This window comes from Cololabis saira, chromosome 5 (assembly GCF_033807715.1).
Source record: "Cololabis saira isolate AMF1-May2022 chromosome 5, fColSai1.1, whole genome shotgun sequence".
Lineage (NCBI taxonomy): Eukaryota > Metazoa > Chordata > Actinopteri > Beloniformes > Belonidae > Cololabis > Cololabis saira.
This window is the reverse complement of record NC_084591.1, coordinates 18701090-18717916: the sequence shown is the minus strand read 5'-3', so window position 1 is coordinate 18717916 and position 16827 is coordinate 18701090. Positions and strand designations below refer to the sequence as shown.

Below are 16827 nucleotides of genomic sequence, written 5' to 3'. Positions count from 1 at the left end.
CTGGACAACTTTCTTAATTTGTTCATTAAAAAAAAGGCCGGAGTCAAGGGTGAGTTTATGTGTTTGTTGAACTTCTGGATGCTGGATCAGCTGTTCAGTTTGTCAAATGCAGTCAGGAACAAGGCATTTAGAGAGTGCAAAGGCAGAGGGAGGCTTTGATTTGTATTTCCATCCAAATTAGACACATTTCCACATTTCCAGGGCTTCCTTTATCATTCCTCACCATCACCACCTTTCTTTCTCTTACAACGTTATGATGGCACCACATGTGCTTTTTGTTTTATTTTGAATGTATGTCATTCATGTGTTCAGACTGCGGTCACTGGCTGCTGCTCGAATCACTTTTTTTTTTCATTCATTTTTATTCTTTATTTCATTCATTAAGAGAAAAACAAAACAGTTCAATATAATTACAACAAATCTCTTTCCTTGAATGAAATGGAACAGAAAGAAGACTAAGCTTATTGTATCTGTCCCTTTTTCCTTAGAAATCAAATTTCAATTAATGTAATAATAAAAAGACAAAAACAATTTACAAATGACAAATTACGCAATTTTAAAAGAAAACACTTTCCAATAAACCTAATTAAAACAAACAAACAAAAAAACAAAAACAAAACGACAACAAAGTTATAAAATAACACAAAATAGCTGTCAAACACAGATAGTCGTATTCTTTTTTGCTTCAAAGAAATACAAATATGACAATGGTGATAAAAAAAGAAAACCCACCTAACTTAAAAATGATCCTGATATTTCTTCATCAAACTGGCTTTTATTATTCTTTTAAATGTAATGTTTGATTTGCATTTTTTGGCTTCTGTATCCAGATTGTTCCATAAACTGATACCTTTTACAGAAACACAGCGTTCCATTAATTTTTAATTTTTTTTTTTATATATATGTTTTTATTGGCAGATTGTTTCCACAATACAGAGCAAAACAGATGAACATACCTTTTTTTTTCCTCCCTCTCCCCATCCCTCCCCCACAGTTATCGTCATTAATTTTCCTTTGGGAATAGCAGAAAAATACAAAATAAAATAAATAATAAAAATTAAAAAAAATAATAAATAAATAAAAATAAAAAGATAGTAATATAGTGGCATAACAAAAAGGTAGTAGTAGTGCAATCAATGTAAACTTAAATAAGAAAATAAAATGAAAACGAAAACGAAATGGGTTATCTAGAGATTTAATTTTTTTTTTTATAGATCTCTCTGTTCCTTTTAAGTTATACTTATTTTCTTTTTTTTTTCAAATGTTTTCAGTATATTGATTGGCAAGATTTTCTTATGAGCTTTCATCATAATTAGCAGAATTCTGTGGTCCACTAATTCAAGAAATTTCAACAGTTTTAACTGAAGGAATAATGGATTTGAAGGATGACTATATTGTTTTCTACTAATTATTCTTATGGCTTTTTTTTTTTTTTAATGAAAATAGACTGACATGAACAGCAACGCTCAAAGCAGTCTGTACACCGCCATCGCTCTGCAAGAAAATCAGCAGCTACAAGCTCCTGATCAAATGCTCTTGATTGATTGATTGATTGATCGATCATCAGCACAGATGAGCGTCTCCATACAAGCAGCAGGTTTATGCAGTTCATTTGTCTGGAGCATTCAGGTGTGCGTTAACGCGATGCTGATGAAGAAGGACACCAGCTCTGATCTCAGGGAAACAGTTATCAATCATGGAGGTTTTCAGAAGCATTTTCAAGCAACCCGGAGTCCGTCGTCCTTTAGTATGGACGCCCCAGCAGGGTCGCCCCGAGGTCGCACCGCGTACTCCTCAGGAACCAAACAAAGCAACAGACTCAGACTTTACAGACCTCAGCTATGACCATAAATGTTACATTTCACGACGTGTCAGCAGGGGTGAAAGTAAGCCAGATCGGTCCGGAACGGGGGTCCGGAAAGAAATATCGGATCGCACAGGAACGCGTTTTGAGCAGAGTGGGAGGAGAGAAAAGGAGAGGACAGATGATCCACCTGAGTTATTCCCAGCTTACTGATGCTCACAACATGAGCAGAAACTAATTAAATGTTAACTAGAACACAAACGTATCCCTTTGTCTAACGCTGCCAGTTTGTGACGAGTAAACTACACTACAGCGGCGTAACGTTACATATACACCGCTGTAATGTAACCAGCAGCCCACGCGGCCTCCTGGTGGCAGAACACACAGGAATATACCGTGAACACATGTACAGAATCCTCATCAAAATGCAGAGAAAGATTTACGACATATTTAAGAGAAAAAGGGAGCCCGACTCCAAAGTTAGAGATGAAGAAAAGAAGGAGGAAGCAGCAGCAGAAGCAAAAAGAGGGGCAGGCTATTGACAGAATTAAGGGCCAACTACAGTAACTAAATAATGTTAACCCTAAAAATTTAAAATTTTAATTTTTTTACTGTCTCAGAACACACACACACACACACATAACATTACACTGGAAATGACATTTTTTTTAATTTATTTAGATGGGACAATGCATTTTGATGGCCACCACATAAATCAGTGTAAATACACCGGATTTAGTATGAACCTTTTAATTTATGTAGGCTATTATCTAGCTCTGTGCAACTCTCATCTAGAACATTACATGTCTATACCTTGAGAATAGCCTTTTTACAGTTAGGCTTACTCTGAATTAGGTAAACAACACTAGTATTAGTATGCTTATAAACTATAATTATACTATATACTATATTCCTACAAGAACTTTATCCTACTTTCACCCGTGCGTGTCAGTTAGAATAAGATGAAACTAATGAGGCCCGTTTGTTTGAAGCGTTGTCAGGAGAAAGGGTTTGGTTTAGGACCAACCGAGCTGAGGACAAAGCTCCTGAAACAAAGTCCCTATGATTGGAAAGGTTTATTATATTTATTATAACCCGTCGCCACCAACATCCTTCCTCTTTCTCTCTTTCCTTCTTTTTTTGGTGATCAAATGTTTTTATTTATTTTTATTATAAACGGTGGCAATCCACAATGATGTCAAACAAACATTATACACATATTTTCACCCCCTTCCAAACCCACCCCTCGGACCTAAGCATTCAATGAAAACAATTAATAATTAATAATAAGGAAAACAGAAAAAAAAGATAATACAACAGTAAAAAACAAACAAAAAAACAAAGGACAAAATAAAACAAAGGCAAAACATAATAATATCAAAAACTGGACAAGGATAGCTGCAACAAGGTCGTCTATATCAATTTAAATACATCTTTCAAGTTTGGCTTTAATTTGATCTGCTGCCATATACCAAAATAAAATATTTTGTTGTTTTGCATTATGGATTCGGGCTGTAGATATTTCCGGATAAATAATATCCAGAAAAGTCAAATACCAATGGGGGATGTTAAGCGTGTGTGGTGGTTTCCATCTTACTGCAATTATCTTTTTTGCTGCTGTTAGGCCAGCAAGCAACATTTGTTTTTGACATAGTGAAGCATTAATTGTAATCTCTTCCCTTCTTTCGTTTTACTTGACTTTTATGAATTTCTTTTACCTGATGTGAGGTTCACTGATGTTTCTTGCAGCCGAGACAACTCTCCCAGCCTGAAGGAGATCAGGAACGGCTGCCAGCAGCTGAACGAGCGTAAGCCTCCGATGCCGCTGCGCCTGCTGCGGCCGGAGCCTCCGACGCCGCCCCCCTCCTCCCTGCCGCCCCTCCCCACCAGCCCCAGCCCGGCTCAGCCTCCGCAGCCCGTCCCGGCCAACCCCCCCGCGCCGTCCATCCCCATCTCCCTCCCTCTCTCCCCTCCTCCCTCCATCGTCAACTCCAGCGAGATCCTGGTGGAGCTGGAGCGGAACAACAACTCGGCCAACGCCAAGCGGAAAGCGGGGCCGGGCCGGGGGGACAGCGAGCCCAACCTCATCGACTGCCTGCTGGTCAGCCCGGCCGTCAACCCTCTGTCCATCCAGCTGCCGGCGCAGGCCGACCGAGTCCTGGGCTGCTTCGCCCACATCCTCAAGATGCTGTGAGTTCCCATATATATATATTTCAATTCAATTCAATTCATACTTTATTAAAGACACATCTCGAGAAGAGGTCCATAGTACCATAAAAAAAAAAAAAAAAATTATACATATAACATAAGACAAAAGACAACAACAACCACAATACAGAACAACAGTGACACAAAAAGAATATACATATATATATATATATATATATATATATATATATATATATATATATATATATATATATATATATATATATATATATATATATATATATATATATATATATATATATAATATAAATATAAATGATATATTGGGCTGCTTGGTGGCGCAGTGGGTTAAGCAAGTGGCTCATACACTGAGGCTACAGTCCTACAGTGGTCGCAAGTTCCAATCCTGGCCTGCGCACCTTTGAGCATCATCCCCATTATCTCTCTCTACACCCTTCCTGTCTGCAACTTGAATAAAGAGCTACTAGAGCTACAAACCAATCGTAAAAAAAAAAAAAGTAAAAATGCATATATATATATATATATATATATATATATACATATATATATATATATATATATATATATATATATATATATATATATGTATATATATATATATATATATATATATATATATATATATAGAGGGCATCGATTCAAATGTCAAGAATCGATTCGATTCCGATTCTTAAGATTCAGAATTGATTATCAGGGTTTGATTCAATCCGATATTGATTTGGGTTAGTGTCATTAAAACTGTTTTTTGAGCTGTTGCCTGAATTATATGATCGTAAAATAACTAGTGAAATAATAATTTCACAATAATTAATGTGAAATAACTAAGAAATAAATAAACCAAATAGGCCTTTCAATATCCATTTAAAGTGCAAAAAAAGAAAGAAATGGCAACAGCTCGTGCAGTAAACAAATCATTTTAGCAGTGTCCTCGGCTTTTAGTGACCACTCTTGGAGCATTTTCTCTAAAGAAAGTAGTTTTAAAAACCAGCACTTTGTTAACGCTACCGCAACTCCTCGACGCCATGTTCATTGTTTGATCGTTTCACACCATGAGCATGTGTGAATTAAATTATGTGACTACTGGGATTAAAGTTCACAGGGCGAAAATGTAATGATGAAAAAAAATTTTAGATCTTTAGAATCGATCTTTTTTTTTTCAACACAGGCCTAGAGGCTCCAGTATTTGGGATAAACTCTCCTCAGTTATCCCATCTTAACCAGTAGAGTCATAAACATGTTTCTCGTGCACCTTTTGGACTTTTTCTCCACTTTTTAGTTGTAGGCCACACACATGCACACAGACTAAATTCATGATACTCCATAATGAATCGAGTTATTCAATCAGCCCCGTCTAAAATATAATCAGCCCAGTCCCAGACCAACCCAGCTGTCACTCATGTCCTGTGCACAGTGTTTACAGCTTTTGTGAGTTCTATTAAAGATGGCAGGTTGTAAATGATAATATTTCAGTAACACAGCACAGCTGATACTGACAACTCAGGCCCTTCAATCCAATAACCGTTTATGAAATATTCAAAGAGAATTGGATGCTGCACTGAAAGGAGCCGGCCAGGAGCGGGAGCAGCTACTGCACATGCTCACTGAGGTCTCCCTCGTTCACATACAGCCGGACTAAGCACTCCCTGTAGAATAGTAAATAAAATGGTTCAAACAAAATTAATTCCTAATAAGGTAACTTTCCAGAGTTGAAACAAACCTAGGTCTATTATTAGATGGTAAGGAGTGTAAACTTTTCCAGGAGACTAAAACGGTGTGAACTGAAGCAGTTTTTGATATGCGTCTACCACATCCATTAATTGCCAATAAAATTATTTGTCATTTTTCCGCATATTCCATTCAAATTCAAAACTGATTTTATTCATCTCATGTTGGTCCCTAATGAACGTTTACACTCCTTGCCATCTCATTTACTTGGGAATGTTCCTTTTAAATACACTAGGGTTCAGTCCAGTAATAATCCAGTTCAGTCCAGTCCAGTTTGCTGTGATCGTACTTAAAATAAGATACTGATTCATTTTTCACGGGACATTCAGGAGCCATGCTTCAGGGGACCTCAAATAACCTGGCATTGCCCTTTAAAGAAATATATGTCCCCACACAATGTTGCAATGCTCAAACACTGATCAGGCACCGCCCACTGCAACACCTTTATGAGAATTTGAAATTCACAAAAAAGAGTTTGAAAGATGCAAAGTTTAATTTACACTCCAAAGTGCAAGATGAATAATGATGATTTTTATTCCTTCCAAGGAAATTAAAAACTGTAAAATACCATGAAGGCGTTTACAGGTGACTCTCACAAGCAATAAAGTTGATCTCAGTTCATGTTTTTTTTTTTTTTTAATATTTTTATACATTTTTCACTATTACAAGTAAAGAATGGATAAATAATATGATCCACAGAAATGACAAGCAAAACAGGCAAACAAACAAACAGAACAAAAAAAAAAAGGTAATATACATGTAAGGTTCTCTAATGGCACTGGATCTCACTCTTTGCCAGCCTTTAACAGTTGGTACTTTTTCATTGATCCACTGCAATAAAATTTTCTTCCTCACTGCATAAGTAAGAATTCAATACAGCCTCTGATTATGTTTTGATGTTAAGTGTTGTGTTGGGAGGGCAAATACGAGAGATACGGGGTCCATCTCCAGTTTTAAGTCCAATATCTTTTCTATTTCAGATAGATAGCACATTAGACCAATACACTAGCATTTTACAACATGACCAAAAACTATGAGTTAAGGTACCAGTTTCTACAGTATCTTGCATTTAAGGCACGTGGGTGAGAGAGTAGGATTGAAATGATGTCTACGGTTCGGGGATACAGTATGTGCATTCTGTGTATAATTTTTAACTGCATTGCTTGGGCGTGATTGCAAACTGAAATTGATGTACATGAATGAATTGATGATACATCCTTCCATTTTTCATCATCAATTATGATGTTTAGCTCCTTCTCCCATGTGCCTTTAAGCTGATGTAAGTTCATGTAAATGGGGGTTTCATACTTAATGTCATAAATTAGTATAAATAAATAATATTTCACCATGCAATATATTGCATGGTGAAACACCATTGAATTGATTCAATGAATGTATGCGCCTTTGTGCGGGTTACATTGTGTTGCATTGCATCATGGTCTTCTCTCAGGGCGTAGGTGTGGTAACCAAACCGGGAAGCTTAAAAAGTGACAGTAGTCTTTGCAACAAAGCCAGAGTTATCTAACTGGCGTAACGTGAGGCTGCTGGAGCTGCTGGAGCTGCTGGAGCGTTAACCCGGCGCTGTTGTTGGTGTGCGTCACTGCTCCTCTGCTTGGGTTTCAACTGCTTTTTTCCCCTCTCTTCTTTGTTTCCCATTCATTTTTACATTTTTTTTCCTCTTTTTTTTTATGGCTGTTAGGTCAGACTACGATGACTGGAGACCTGCTCTGGCCAGCCTGCTGCAGCCCATCCCCTTTCCTAAAGAGTGAGTATTCATCTCTGCAGTTTTCATTCCAGAACCTTTTATTTTGGCAGAGGAACCAAAAACTCCTTTAACAAGTCAAGGCAAGTTTATTTGTATAGCACAATTCAACACAAGGTAATTCAAAGTGCTTTACATCAACATTAAAAGCGGCAAGACACAATTAAACAGTAAATAACAAATAAAAGTTGTTAAAAAGTAAGGCACACAGTACAGAAGGCACACATGTCATTCTTACAATGGCAAGAATTACAGTTCTATACGGTCAAAATGTACAAAGACCGGGTCAAATACAGGCGAGTGGAGCCGAGTCGGGCTGAGTAGGTACTAGTGGAAAAGCATCAAGTGTGTCTGCACAGCCCAGGCTCACCTGCGTTGCGTCTCAGGGGAGAGAATGACTGCTTTCACCAATGAAATACTGTTTAGAGAAATTCGGGAGATGTGGGCTTTGCTTGCAGTCCAGCAACAGCGCTGCCATGGCAGCGTCCCCCAGCCTACTCATTTTTGTCACAGTCTCTGGAAGTAAGATACATGTTTGTAACTGGTTCCAGTGGGATGGGGCTGCTGACGTAGGTGAGCTGCATCACCTCTCCTCCCAGGGGTGGTGACCCTGAGGGGCGGCCGTCCCTCCCTCCAGAGAGCCTCTTGTTGTTGTTGTGTGCCAGAGCTGCCTCCTCCGTCCACCTGCTGTTGTTGCTCCAACTCCGGGGCCCACCTGCATCTCACTTGCGCCACTGTTGCCAAGTCTGTGCTGTTGGCGTCATCAGGAACGGCAGCCATGTTCCCCCTGTAGACCAACAAATAATGAGTCTCACACGTGCAAAGCTCTAGCGAGCTCATTAGAAACAATAACTCATGTTAAAACAGTTCATCCTGTTACATGGACCGGAATACGAAGCAACAACACATCTATCTATCTATCTATCTATCTATCTATCTATCTATCTATCTATCTATCTATCTATCTATCTATCTATCTATCTATCTATCTATCTATCTATCTATCTATCTATCTATCTATCTATCTATCTATCTATCTATCTATCTATCTATCTATCTATCTATCTATCTATCTATCTATCTATCTATCTATCTATCTATCTATCTATCTATCTATCTATCTATCTATCTATCTATCTATCTATCTATCTATCTATCTATCTATCTATCTATCTATCTATCTATCTATCTATCTATCTATCTATCTATCTATCTATCTATCTATCCATCCATCCATCCATCCATCCGCAATTCATGCATTCATTCATCCATCCATCATTCATTCATTCATTCATTCATTCATTCATTCATTCATTCATTCATTCATTCATCCATCCATCCATCCCTACCTTCCTCATCCATCCATCCATCCATCCGCAATTCATTCATTCATCCATCTATCATCCATTCATTCATTCATTCATTCATTCATTCATTCATTCATTCATTCATTCATTCATTCATTCACCCATCCATCCATCCATCCATCCATCCATCCATCCATCCATCCATCCATCCATCCATCCATCCCTACCTTCCTCATCAACAATAAAGTAAACAAACCAGACGTTCAGCTTTCCACTACAGGTTTTGATCAACATTGTCATTCCCAAAGAAAAATGTGTTAAATTTCAAGTTAGGACTGAACAAAAGACGATCCAGCAGAGTGTAACCCCCCACCTCCCCTCCCTCCCCAGAGGAACAAAGCGCAGACGCATCAGAACCACAAACACCTTTCATGCTCTTCTCTCCATCATCATTCCATCTAAACTCAGTCACTGATTTTGGGTCCTTTTAGACTGATTTTCCGTCACTTTTTGGTCATTTGGCGTCACATATTTGGTTGTTCTGCATGTTAGCAGTTATTTTTGTCTTCTTTTTGTTTACTTTATATACATTCCTCCTTGTGGTTCTCTTGCATCCCAGTATTGACAGTATGGTTGTCTTATAGTCTTTGTGGTGACATGACTTTTTTATTGTCAGTTTTGCATTTTTTTTTTTGTTTGTTTTGTTTTTTTCTCTAGACTAGTTTTGCTGTTGATTGTTGGGAGTAAACCAGCAATGGCAAGATCGGGTCGCTCTGGTTCCAGTTCAGCTCTATTAATAAAATAAATATTTGAACCGTCTCACTACATGTGTGAACGTTTCAACACACGCTATACAAAACACTTCTCCAACAGAAAACTAAAGATTTCCTACAAAATCCTGTGTGTGTGATGACATGTGTTTGCCTGACGTCTGCCTGTCCTTCTCCTCACAGAGCTCTGGCACACGCCAAATTTACAAAGTAAGTGCCTCAAATCATCACAAGATGTTGGCCAATAATTGAGGCAACTTTCCAACCATCTGATGTTTGTTTCTGTACAGGGAGCTGAAATATGTCATTCAGAGGTTTGCAGAGGACCCGAGGCAGGAGGTGAGTGTTTGGTTTTTGTTTTTCTTCTTTTTGCACCGCTGTGCCACCAGTAGGGTTGCCAACTCCCTGAAAAATAAATAAGGGAAACCTCATCGATTGCCTTCACCTTTCCTGGCATGGTGAATTTTTTTAGCCCCTTTTTTTGTGAGTGAAAGGATTTTTTAACTATTTGACTCGAACCTGAATTGAATTAGATGCATATTTTAAGCAGGACAGAAACCTGTCCTGCTTAACTTGTATACATTTGTATAAATCAATATAAAACAATAGAAAGAAAGCAGATCATCCATTCTGTAATAGTGCACATTTTTAGTGCAATAACAAAAGTGCAAACAGAAAGTCTGTAGAAAACTTGTAAACATATTTGTGCCTCAAAGGCCATGACTGTAGGCTACAGTTGTAGTAAAACAGAAAAAAATAACTTATGAACTCAACAGCTTAATGCCATTTTCCATTGACATTTTATGACAATTTTTCGACTCTCACAGTAATACGGGACAAAGTGCGTCCCTTTTCAGCTCAATACTGGACGCGTACTTTAGTTTATACGGGACGATTCCGTTTTTCAAGGGACGGTTGGCAACCCTAGCCAACAGTAAAGCGTTTGAGAACAGAAGCTCATGGCTTGGCTTGTGGGTTGCAGGTTCACTCCTGCCTGCTCAGCGTACGCTCAGGTAAAGACGGCTGGTTCCAGCTCTACAGTCCCGGGGGCGTGGCCTGCGATGACGACGGGGAGCTGTTTGCCAGCATGGTGAGCATAGAAATACAGACACACACATATGTACAGAGGGGGCCTGGGCTGTTGATGGAAACGGCCCAGTATTACTTTTGTAATACTGTATTTGACCCGTATTATTTTACCTCTTTACTTATTTCATTTTATTTGTTATTTACAGTTTAATTGTGTACTTTTTACTTAAATTAAATACTTATGACTTTTGAAAACGGCTTTTCACAAACACTAGTGATGGATAAGCCCTAAATGCAGGCATTGTGACGTAGAATTGTTAAATTGGTCTGATTCACTTCATCAATCGGCACAGATTACTTTGTAATACTGTATTTGACCTGGTCTTTGTACGTTTTGACCGTATAGAAACGTAATTCTTGCCATTGTAAGAATGAGATGTACCTGCTGTACTCTACTGGCCTTACTTTTTAACAACTTGTGCTTTTTATTATTTTACCTCTTTTCTTATCATTTTATTTGTTATTTACTGTTTAATTGTGTCTTGCCGCTTTTAATGTTGATGTAAAGCACTTTGAATTAGCTTGTGTTGCATTGTGCTATACAAATAAACTTGCCTTGCCTAAACAGAGACTCCTTATCCTCTCATCCAGGTTCATATCTTAATGGGCTCCTGCTATAAGACCAAGAAGTTCCTCCTGTCCCTGGCCGAGAACAAGCTGGGCCCCTGCATGCTGCTGGCCCTGCGAGGAAACCAGACCATGGTGGAGGTGGGCATCTTAATTCTACTAGAATAATGATCATTTTAATGACAACTGTATCCCTGGACTTCTCTCCTCACACCTGAACTCATGTTGTCACTCTGATGGGAGGTGGAATTTTACTTTGGCTGTTTTGTGTCCCAGATCATTTAGTATCAGTAGTTTGAGGCATTTTGATACGTCTGTGTTTCATTATCTAAAGTCTACAGTTGGTTATTGTAATTTTATATACTGTCAATAATTTAGCAAATTGTGAATGTCTCACTGGGGGTTTTTAGATCAATTTTTGGTCATTTGGTATCTCATTTTTGTTATATTGCAGCACAGTTTGGTCATTTTTTCTGTCATATAAAATGACTTTTATTTTAGATCTTGGTGGTAATTGTTTTGTCAAACTGTGTTTTCATTCATTTAATATTTTCGATCCTTTTTTTTACGTCTCATTTAGATAATTTAACACCACCTTGTGGCCACATTTAGGTTTATTCTCAGAATAAATCTATTTAATTTGGACTCTGCAAACATTTGGGAGTTAAACTTTTTTTTTTTAAACTGTGGAACACTTCATTTGGTGGTGATTAAAGTGTTTGTAAAATCCATTGCTAAGTTTAAGTACGGTAAAAATGATCATGAATTCCTTTGTTTAAAATGTAATCAGTGAAAAGCAACGCCGTTAACTACGATTTGGTTTTTCACAATTTCCCTCAGTCTACAAATTAAAAGACCAGAATAAAAAAAAACATTATTATACGTTCGCTTCAATGTCTGAAAAGATGCACTTTCAGTCATCTTTTTCTAACACGAGCAATGCAACGACAGTCTACCGAGACCCTCACCGCTGTTCTCACTGTTGTGGCCTTGACTGACACCCTCAAACCCCATTTCTCCACACTAAAGCTAAAACCTTTTCCAAAATTACAGAAGCAAGGCATAAACAATTTAATTCAATTCAATTCAATTTATTTGTATAGCGTCAAATCATAACCAAGGTCATCTCATGATGCTTCACAACACGAAAAACAGAGATAAAAGTGATCAGATATAACACATCATAAAATAATGTATAAAAACATACGCATCAGAAAAGATCATCAGTGATAAAAGTGATCAGACATCACACATCATAAAATAATGTATAAAAACACAAGCATCAGAAAACATCGGCATCAGAAAAACAGAAGAACAGCAAAACATCCCAAAAACACAGTAACATCAGGCTAACTGACTCTAAGCAGAGGATTTTTCATAGAGGAAGGTTTTTACTCTTAAAGGCAGAGAGTGTGTCCGCCTCTCGGACCAAGACTGGAAGATTATTCCAGAGGTGAGGGGCCTGAAATTTGAAGGCTTTGCCTCCCATTCTGCTGTTGGAGACTGTAGGAATCACAAGTAATCCTGCATCCTGTGAGCGCAGTGATCCAGCAGGATAGTAGGGAACTATGAGTTCTGTGAGGTAGGATGGAGCCTGACCATTCAGGACTTTATAGGTGAGGGGGAGGACTTCAAACTCTATTCTGGCTTTTACAGAATAGACAAAGACGCCTGTGTGTGTGTGTGTGTGTGTGTGTGTGTGTGTGTGTGTGTGTGTGTGTGTGTGTGTGTGTGTGTGTGTGTGTGTGTGTGAAAATAAGCACAAAGCAGCTATGAAGTGAGCATTGTTTTCTTGGGTGTCCAGATCCTGTGTCTGATGCTGGAGTACAACATCATTGAGAACAAAGACACCCAGCTGCAGATCATCTCCACCCTGGAGAGCACCCAGGTGGGCTTCAGCATGTACGAGCAGCTCTGCGACCGGCAGCGGGAGCTCAAAGAGCTGGTGAGTATGCGCTGCACCTACTTTCTCTGGGGGTCGGGAGTTGCTGCGGCGCTGGACTGAGAGTCACTGCAGGAAAATCCAGTCAGCAGTTTCTTATCGAGTGCACGGCCTTGTAAGTGAGCAGTGAGTGCGACCTGGTCGCACATCGTTGTCAACAAAGTCCCGTTCAACAGGCGGAGATCCTCCTCCCTGAATTTTCCATTCATTCAAAATACTGCTTTTATGCTCAAAATGCTTCAAGTTTCATGCACAAAGACACTGCCCTTAGGACCCGTTTTAAATCTGGTGATCACACATTTCTCTTTTAGGTGCTTATCAAACTTCAAGAGGCATTAAACAAGTCTTTTACAAGTCTTAAGTGGGGATATTTGATATTTCTGGAGCAGAGTTCAGATTTAATCAGGTTAAGTGTGCATCAAATCCAGACCATGTGAACAAAATGATAAAAGTATATTCTCTTGGGCCAATTTTGTAAATTTCTCAATTCTTAATTCTAGGATAAGAATAAGTAACTATAAGAACAGACCGTACGAAATGTACAAAATAAAATATCAAGATATAATAAAATAAAGTAGCAAGCGGTAATAACAAAGAGTTGTACAAAGAGTATATACAGTAAAAGGCAGTGTGTATAGGAAATAAAGTGCACAGTGACTGTAAGTTATAACCTGAGATTTGTATTTATTTTTTTTCCCTCTTAGCTGTTATTGTGCAGTTTGATGGCATGTGGCAGGAAAGATTTCCTGTATCTGTCCCTTGGACAGCGGAGCTGTAGCAGCCTGTCTGTCCACAGATGGAGAGGGTGCTGATCATTGTCCATGATGGATAACGGTTTATTCAGTGTCCTCCTCTACACCATAGTCTCAAAAGACTCAAGTCCGAGTCCAGAAGTCATGTTAACGTCTGTGAAAAGATCCTGGGAAACGAGGATCCCTGCAGCATCATCAGTGCAGTGGACTCACAGCAGGAGTGAATGTTGCTTAATGTCCCCCCAAAAAATGGCGCTTCATTTTAAAGATTGACAATAATTTTACAGAAACTCAAATAATCTGAGTGTTTTTAAACTTTTAGATGGTGATAAGAGCAGAGAATGTGCATTGTCCATTTTGTTGCCGTCATTATTGTGGTTTAAGCGGTCAGTGGACCTTAAAAGCTTCCGTTCATAAGCTTCACAGGATTTGGTGGATGCTGGTTCAGGAAAGCTCGAGCTCAGGGCTCATCTCAGGGTTTTGTTAAACCTCCTCTCCAGAATGTTTCCCTGGCCTCGAGTCAGCCGAAGAAATTGGACGGATAGATTAACCAAAATAAAACTCCATTAGCACAGAAACGGGTCTGCAAATATTTGCTGCTTTTCACTAAAATAGAGTTCTGATTTTTCATTTATAACAAATAAAAGGCTGAAGAGAAACCTTCAGATGCTAAATGTACAACTGTAATACCTGGAGTCAGAGTTTCCTCATGTCAGTAAATGTGTCTCCACAGAGAAACGGTCTGCCTGTTTTAACACGTGTGAAATAAAGTTACAGCTAAAGCTAAATGTGGATTTGATCACATACGTATTGACATATATTATAAATGTATATATATATATATATATATATATATATATGAGTACAGTATATATTATTGACATTATGCACATTCTAATTTATGACCTAATTGTATTTTTAGTAGTAAATATTTCTTTATTTTTTCCTAACTCAGCAAAGAAAAGGAGGCCCCACCCGCCTGACGCTGCCCTCCAAGTCCACGGTGAGATCCCAATGCCGCCTGTTTGTCCTGGAGAGCATCAACAATTAAAACCAAGGAGGAAAACTTGACATGTCACTGACATCTCCCCCGCTACAGGATGCAGATCTGGCCCGCCTGCTGAGCTCAGGCTCGTTTGGGAACTTGGAGAACCTGAGCCTGGCGTTCACCAACGTGACCAGTGCCTGCGCCGAGCAGCTCATCAAGCTGCCTTCCCTCAAGCAGCTCAACCTCTGGTCCACACAGGTACGCACTCCAGGCTAGGGCTGGGGATCCATTCAAATGTCAAGAATAGATTCGATTCCGATTCTTAAGATTCAGAATCAATTAGCAAGATTTGAATCGATCCGATCCAATTCGATTCCGAAATTGATTTGGGTTAGTGTTATTAAAACTGTTTTTTCAGCTGTTGCATGAATTATATGACAATGCAACATATTAATACTAGTATTATATTGAGATTCAACAGCAAATATTAGCAGCTAATGATGCTGTAAGGACCAATCACCTCCCAGAATGCTGATATAACTGCTTTCAGAAACATTGTGGGTCGGAATTATCAAACAGATCCAGGGCAGCAAACAGAGACGTATGAAATCGATTAAAATTTTTCCCATTTTTGAGAATTTGGTTTTTAGCATTTTATGCAATTGTAACCCCAAGACAGTATATAAACGAAGAAATATAGACAATTTTGCAATGATAACTGAAAACTTTAATGTTTTCATACCTTTAAATATATTTAAAGCCAAAAACACAGCAGCAATTATTCTTGTGTCCAACAAAACATTCCTTTTTTGGGCATTAACAAAACAATACCAAAAGTTTTAATTTAATGATGAAAAAAAAAATCGATCTTTAGACATACAAATCAATTTTTAGGAATTAATATGAGAATCGATTTAGAATTGGATTTTTTCAACACAGGCCTAGTCCCAGCACAGAAACCAACAAACGTGATCCACCCGATGTGTGAATGCCAGCTGTTCATTATTGCACCATCTTCTTCCTGGTTTCAGTTCGGGGATGCAGGACTGAGGTTGCTGTCCGAGCATCTGGCCTGTCTTCAGGTTCTGAACCTGTGTGAGACGCCAGTCACTGATGCGGGCCTGCTGGCTCTAAGCTGTAAGAAAACCCACACGTGAATCTATTATTGTGCTCTTTGTGCATGTGAATAACATCAAGATCTGCAGCTGACATGATTGTGTGTGTGTGTGTGTGTGTTTCAGCCATGAAGAGTCTTTGCAGCCTAAATATGAACAGCACCAAGCTCACGGCCGACACGTATGAGGACCTCAAGGTAACTTTGCACCACCTGGTGACGGGATTTTGGGACACATCCGAAAATGGGGATTTATCTGTTGTTCATAACCTTTTTCTGCTGCGTTTCTCTGCATCCACTCTGTCGGTAGAGCACAGGCAGCGCAGACGTGTATGCTGCTCATCAGTTAGCATCAGCGCTGCTGTTTACATGCATTTTCTGATTTAATGGGGGGATTAAGAAGGTGCACGCAGCAAAAGCAAGAACTTTAGTTTAAACTTAAGTTTAAAGCTTGAAAGCTTTAAACACCAGAAATATGGATGAAACTTGAGTCCTGGAAAGACAAAAAAACAGACTTCTGCTGGATGGAAGTGTTGGGGAGTTTATAAGAGATGTGCAGTAGAAAGTGTGCTTCAGTCCAGCTCCGGCAACGAGAGGCGACGCCACAACCTGACAGAGAAGTGCAGGCTGCTACACAACGACACCAAACCATTTGTGACCTGGATATTAAAAAAAACTCATGAAAGCACAATACCCACTTTGTTTTGCAAAATCCATGCTGTCAACACAGGGATGAAATATGGGTATTGTAATACAGTAATCCATCGTTTTTCACGGGGCCACGTTCCAAAAAGAACAATTATTGAACAATTATTAT

The 16827-nt window shown here is 38.8% G+C and overlaps 1 protein-coding gene across 1 annotated transcript in view; it reads left to right on the top strand.

The window, feature by feature from the left end:
• cmip (c-Maf inducing protein) overlaps nucleotides 1-16827 on the top strand; it is a 74558-nt gene that overhangs the window by 54368 nt on the left and 3363 nt on the right. Inside the window, exons 11-21 of the mRNA XM_061721129.1 lie at nucleotides 3554-3994; nucleotides 7419-7484; nucleotides 9742-9768; nucleotides 9849-9897; nucleotides 10541-10648; nucleotides 11239-11355; nucleotides 13019-13159; nucleotides 14864-14911; nucleotides 15008-15154; nucleotides 15928-16033; nucleotides 16138-16208. Of these exons, the coding sequence (XP_061577113.1) occupies nucleotides 3554-3994; nucleotides 7419-7484; nucleotides 9742-9768; nucleotides 9849-9897; nucleotides 10541-10648; nucleotides 11239-11355; nucleotides 13019-13159; nucleotides 14864-14911; nucleotides 15008-15154; nucleotides 15928-16033; nucleotides 16138-16208 (1321 nt within the window). The remainder of the gene's footprint in view (nucleotides 1-3553; nucleotides 3995-7418; nucleotides 7485-9741; nucleotides 9769-9848; nucleotides 9898-10540; nucleotides 10649-11238; nucleotides 11356-13018; nucleotides 13160-14863; nucleotides 14912-15007; nucleotides 15155-15927; nucleotides 16034-16137; nucleotides 16209-16827) is intronic.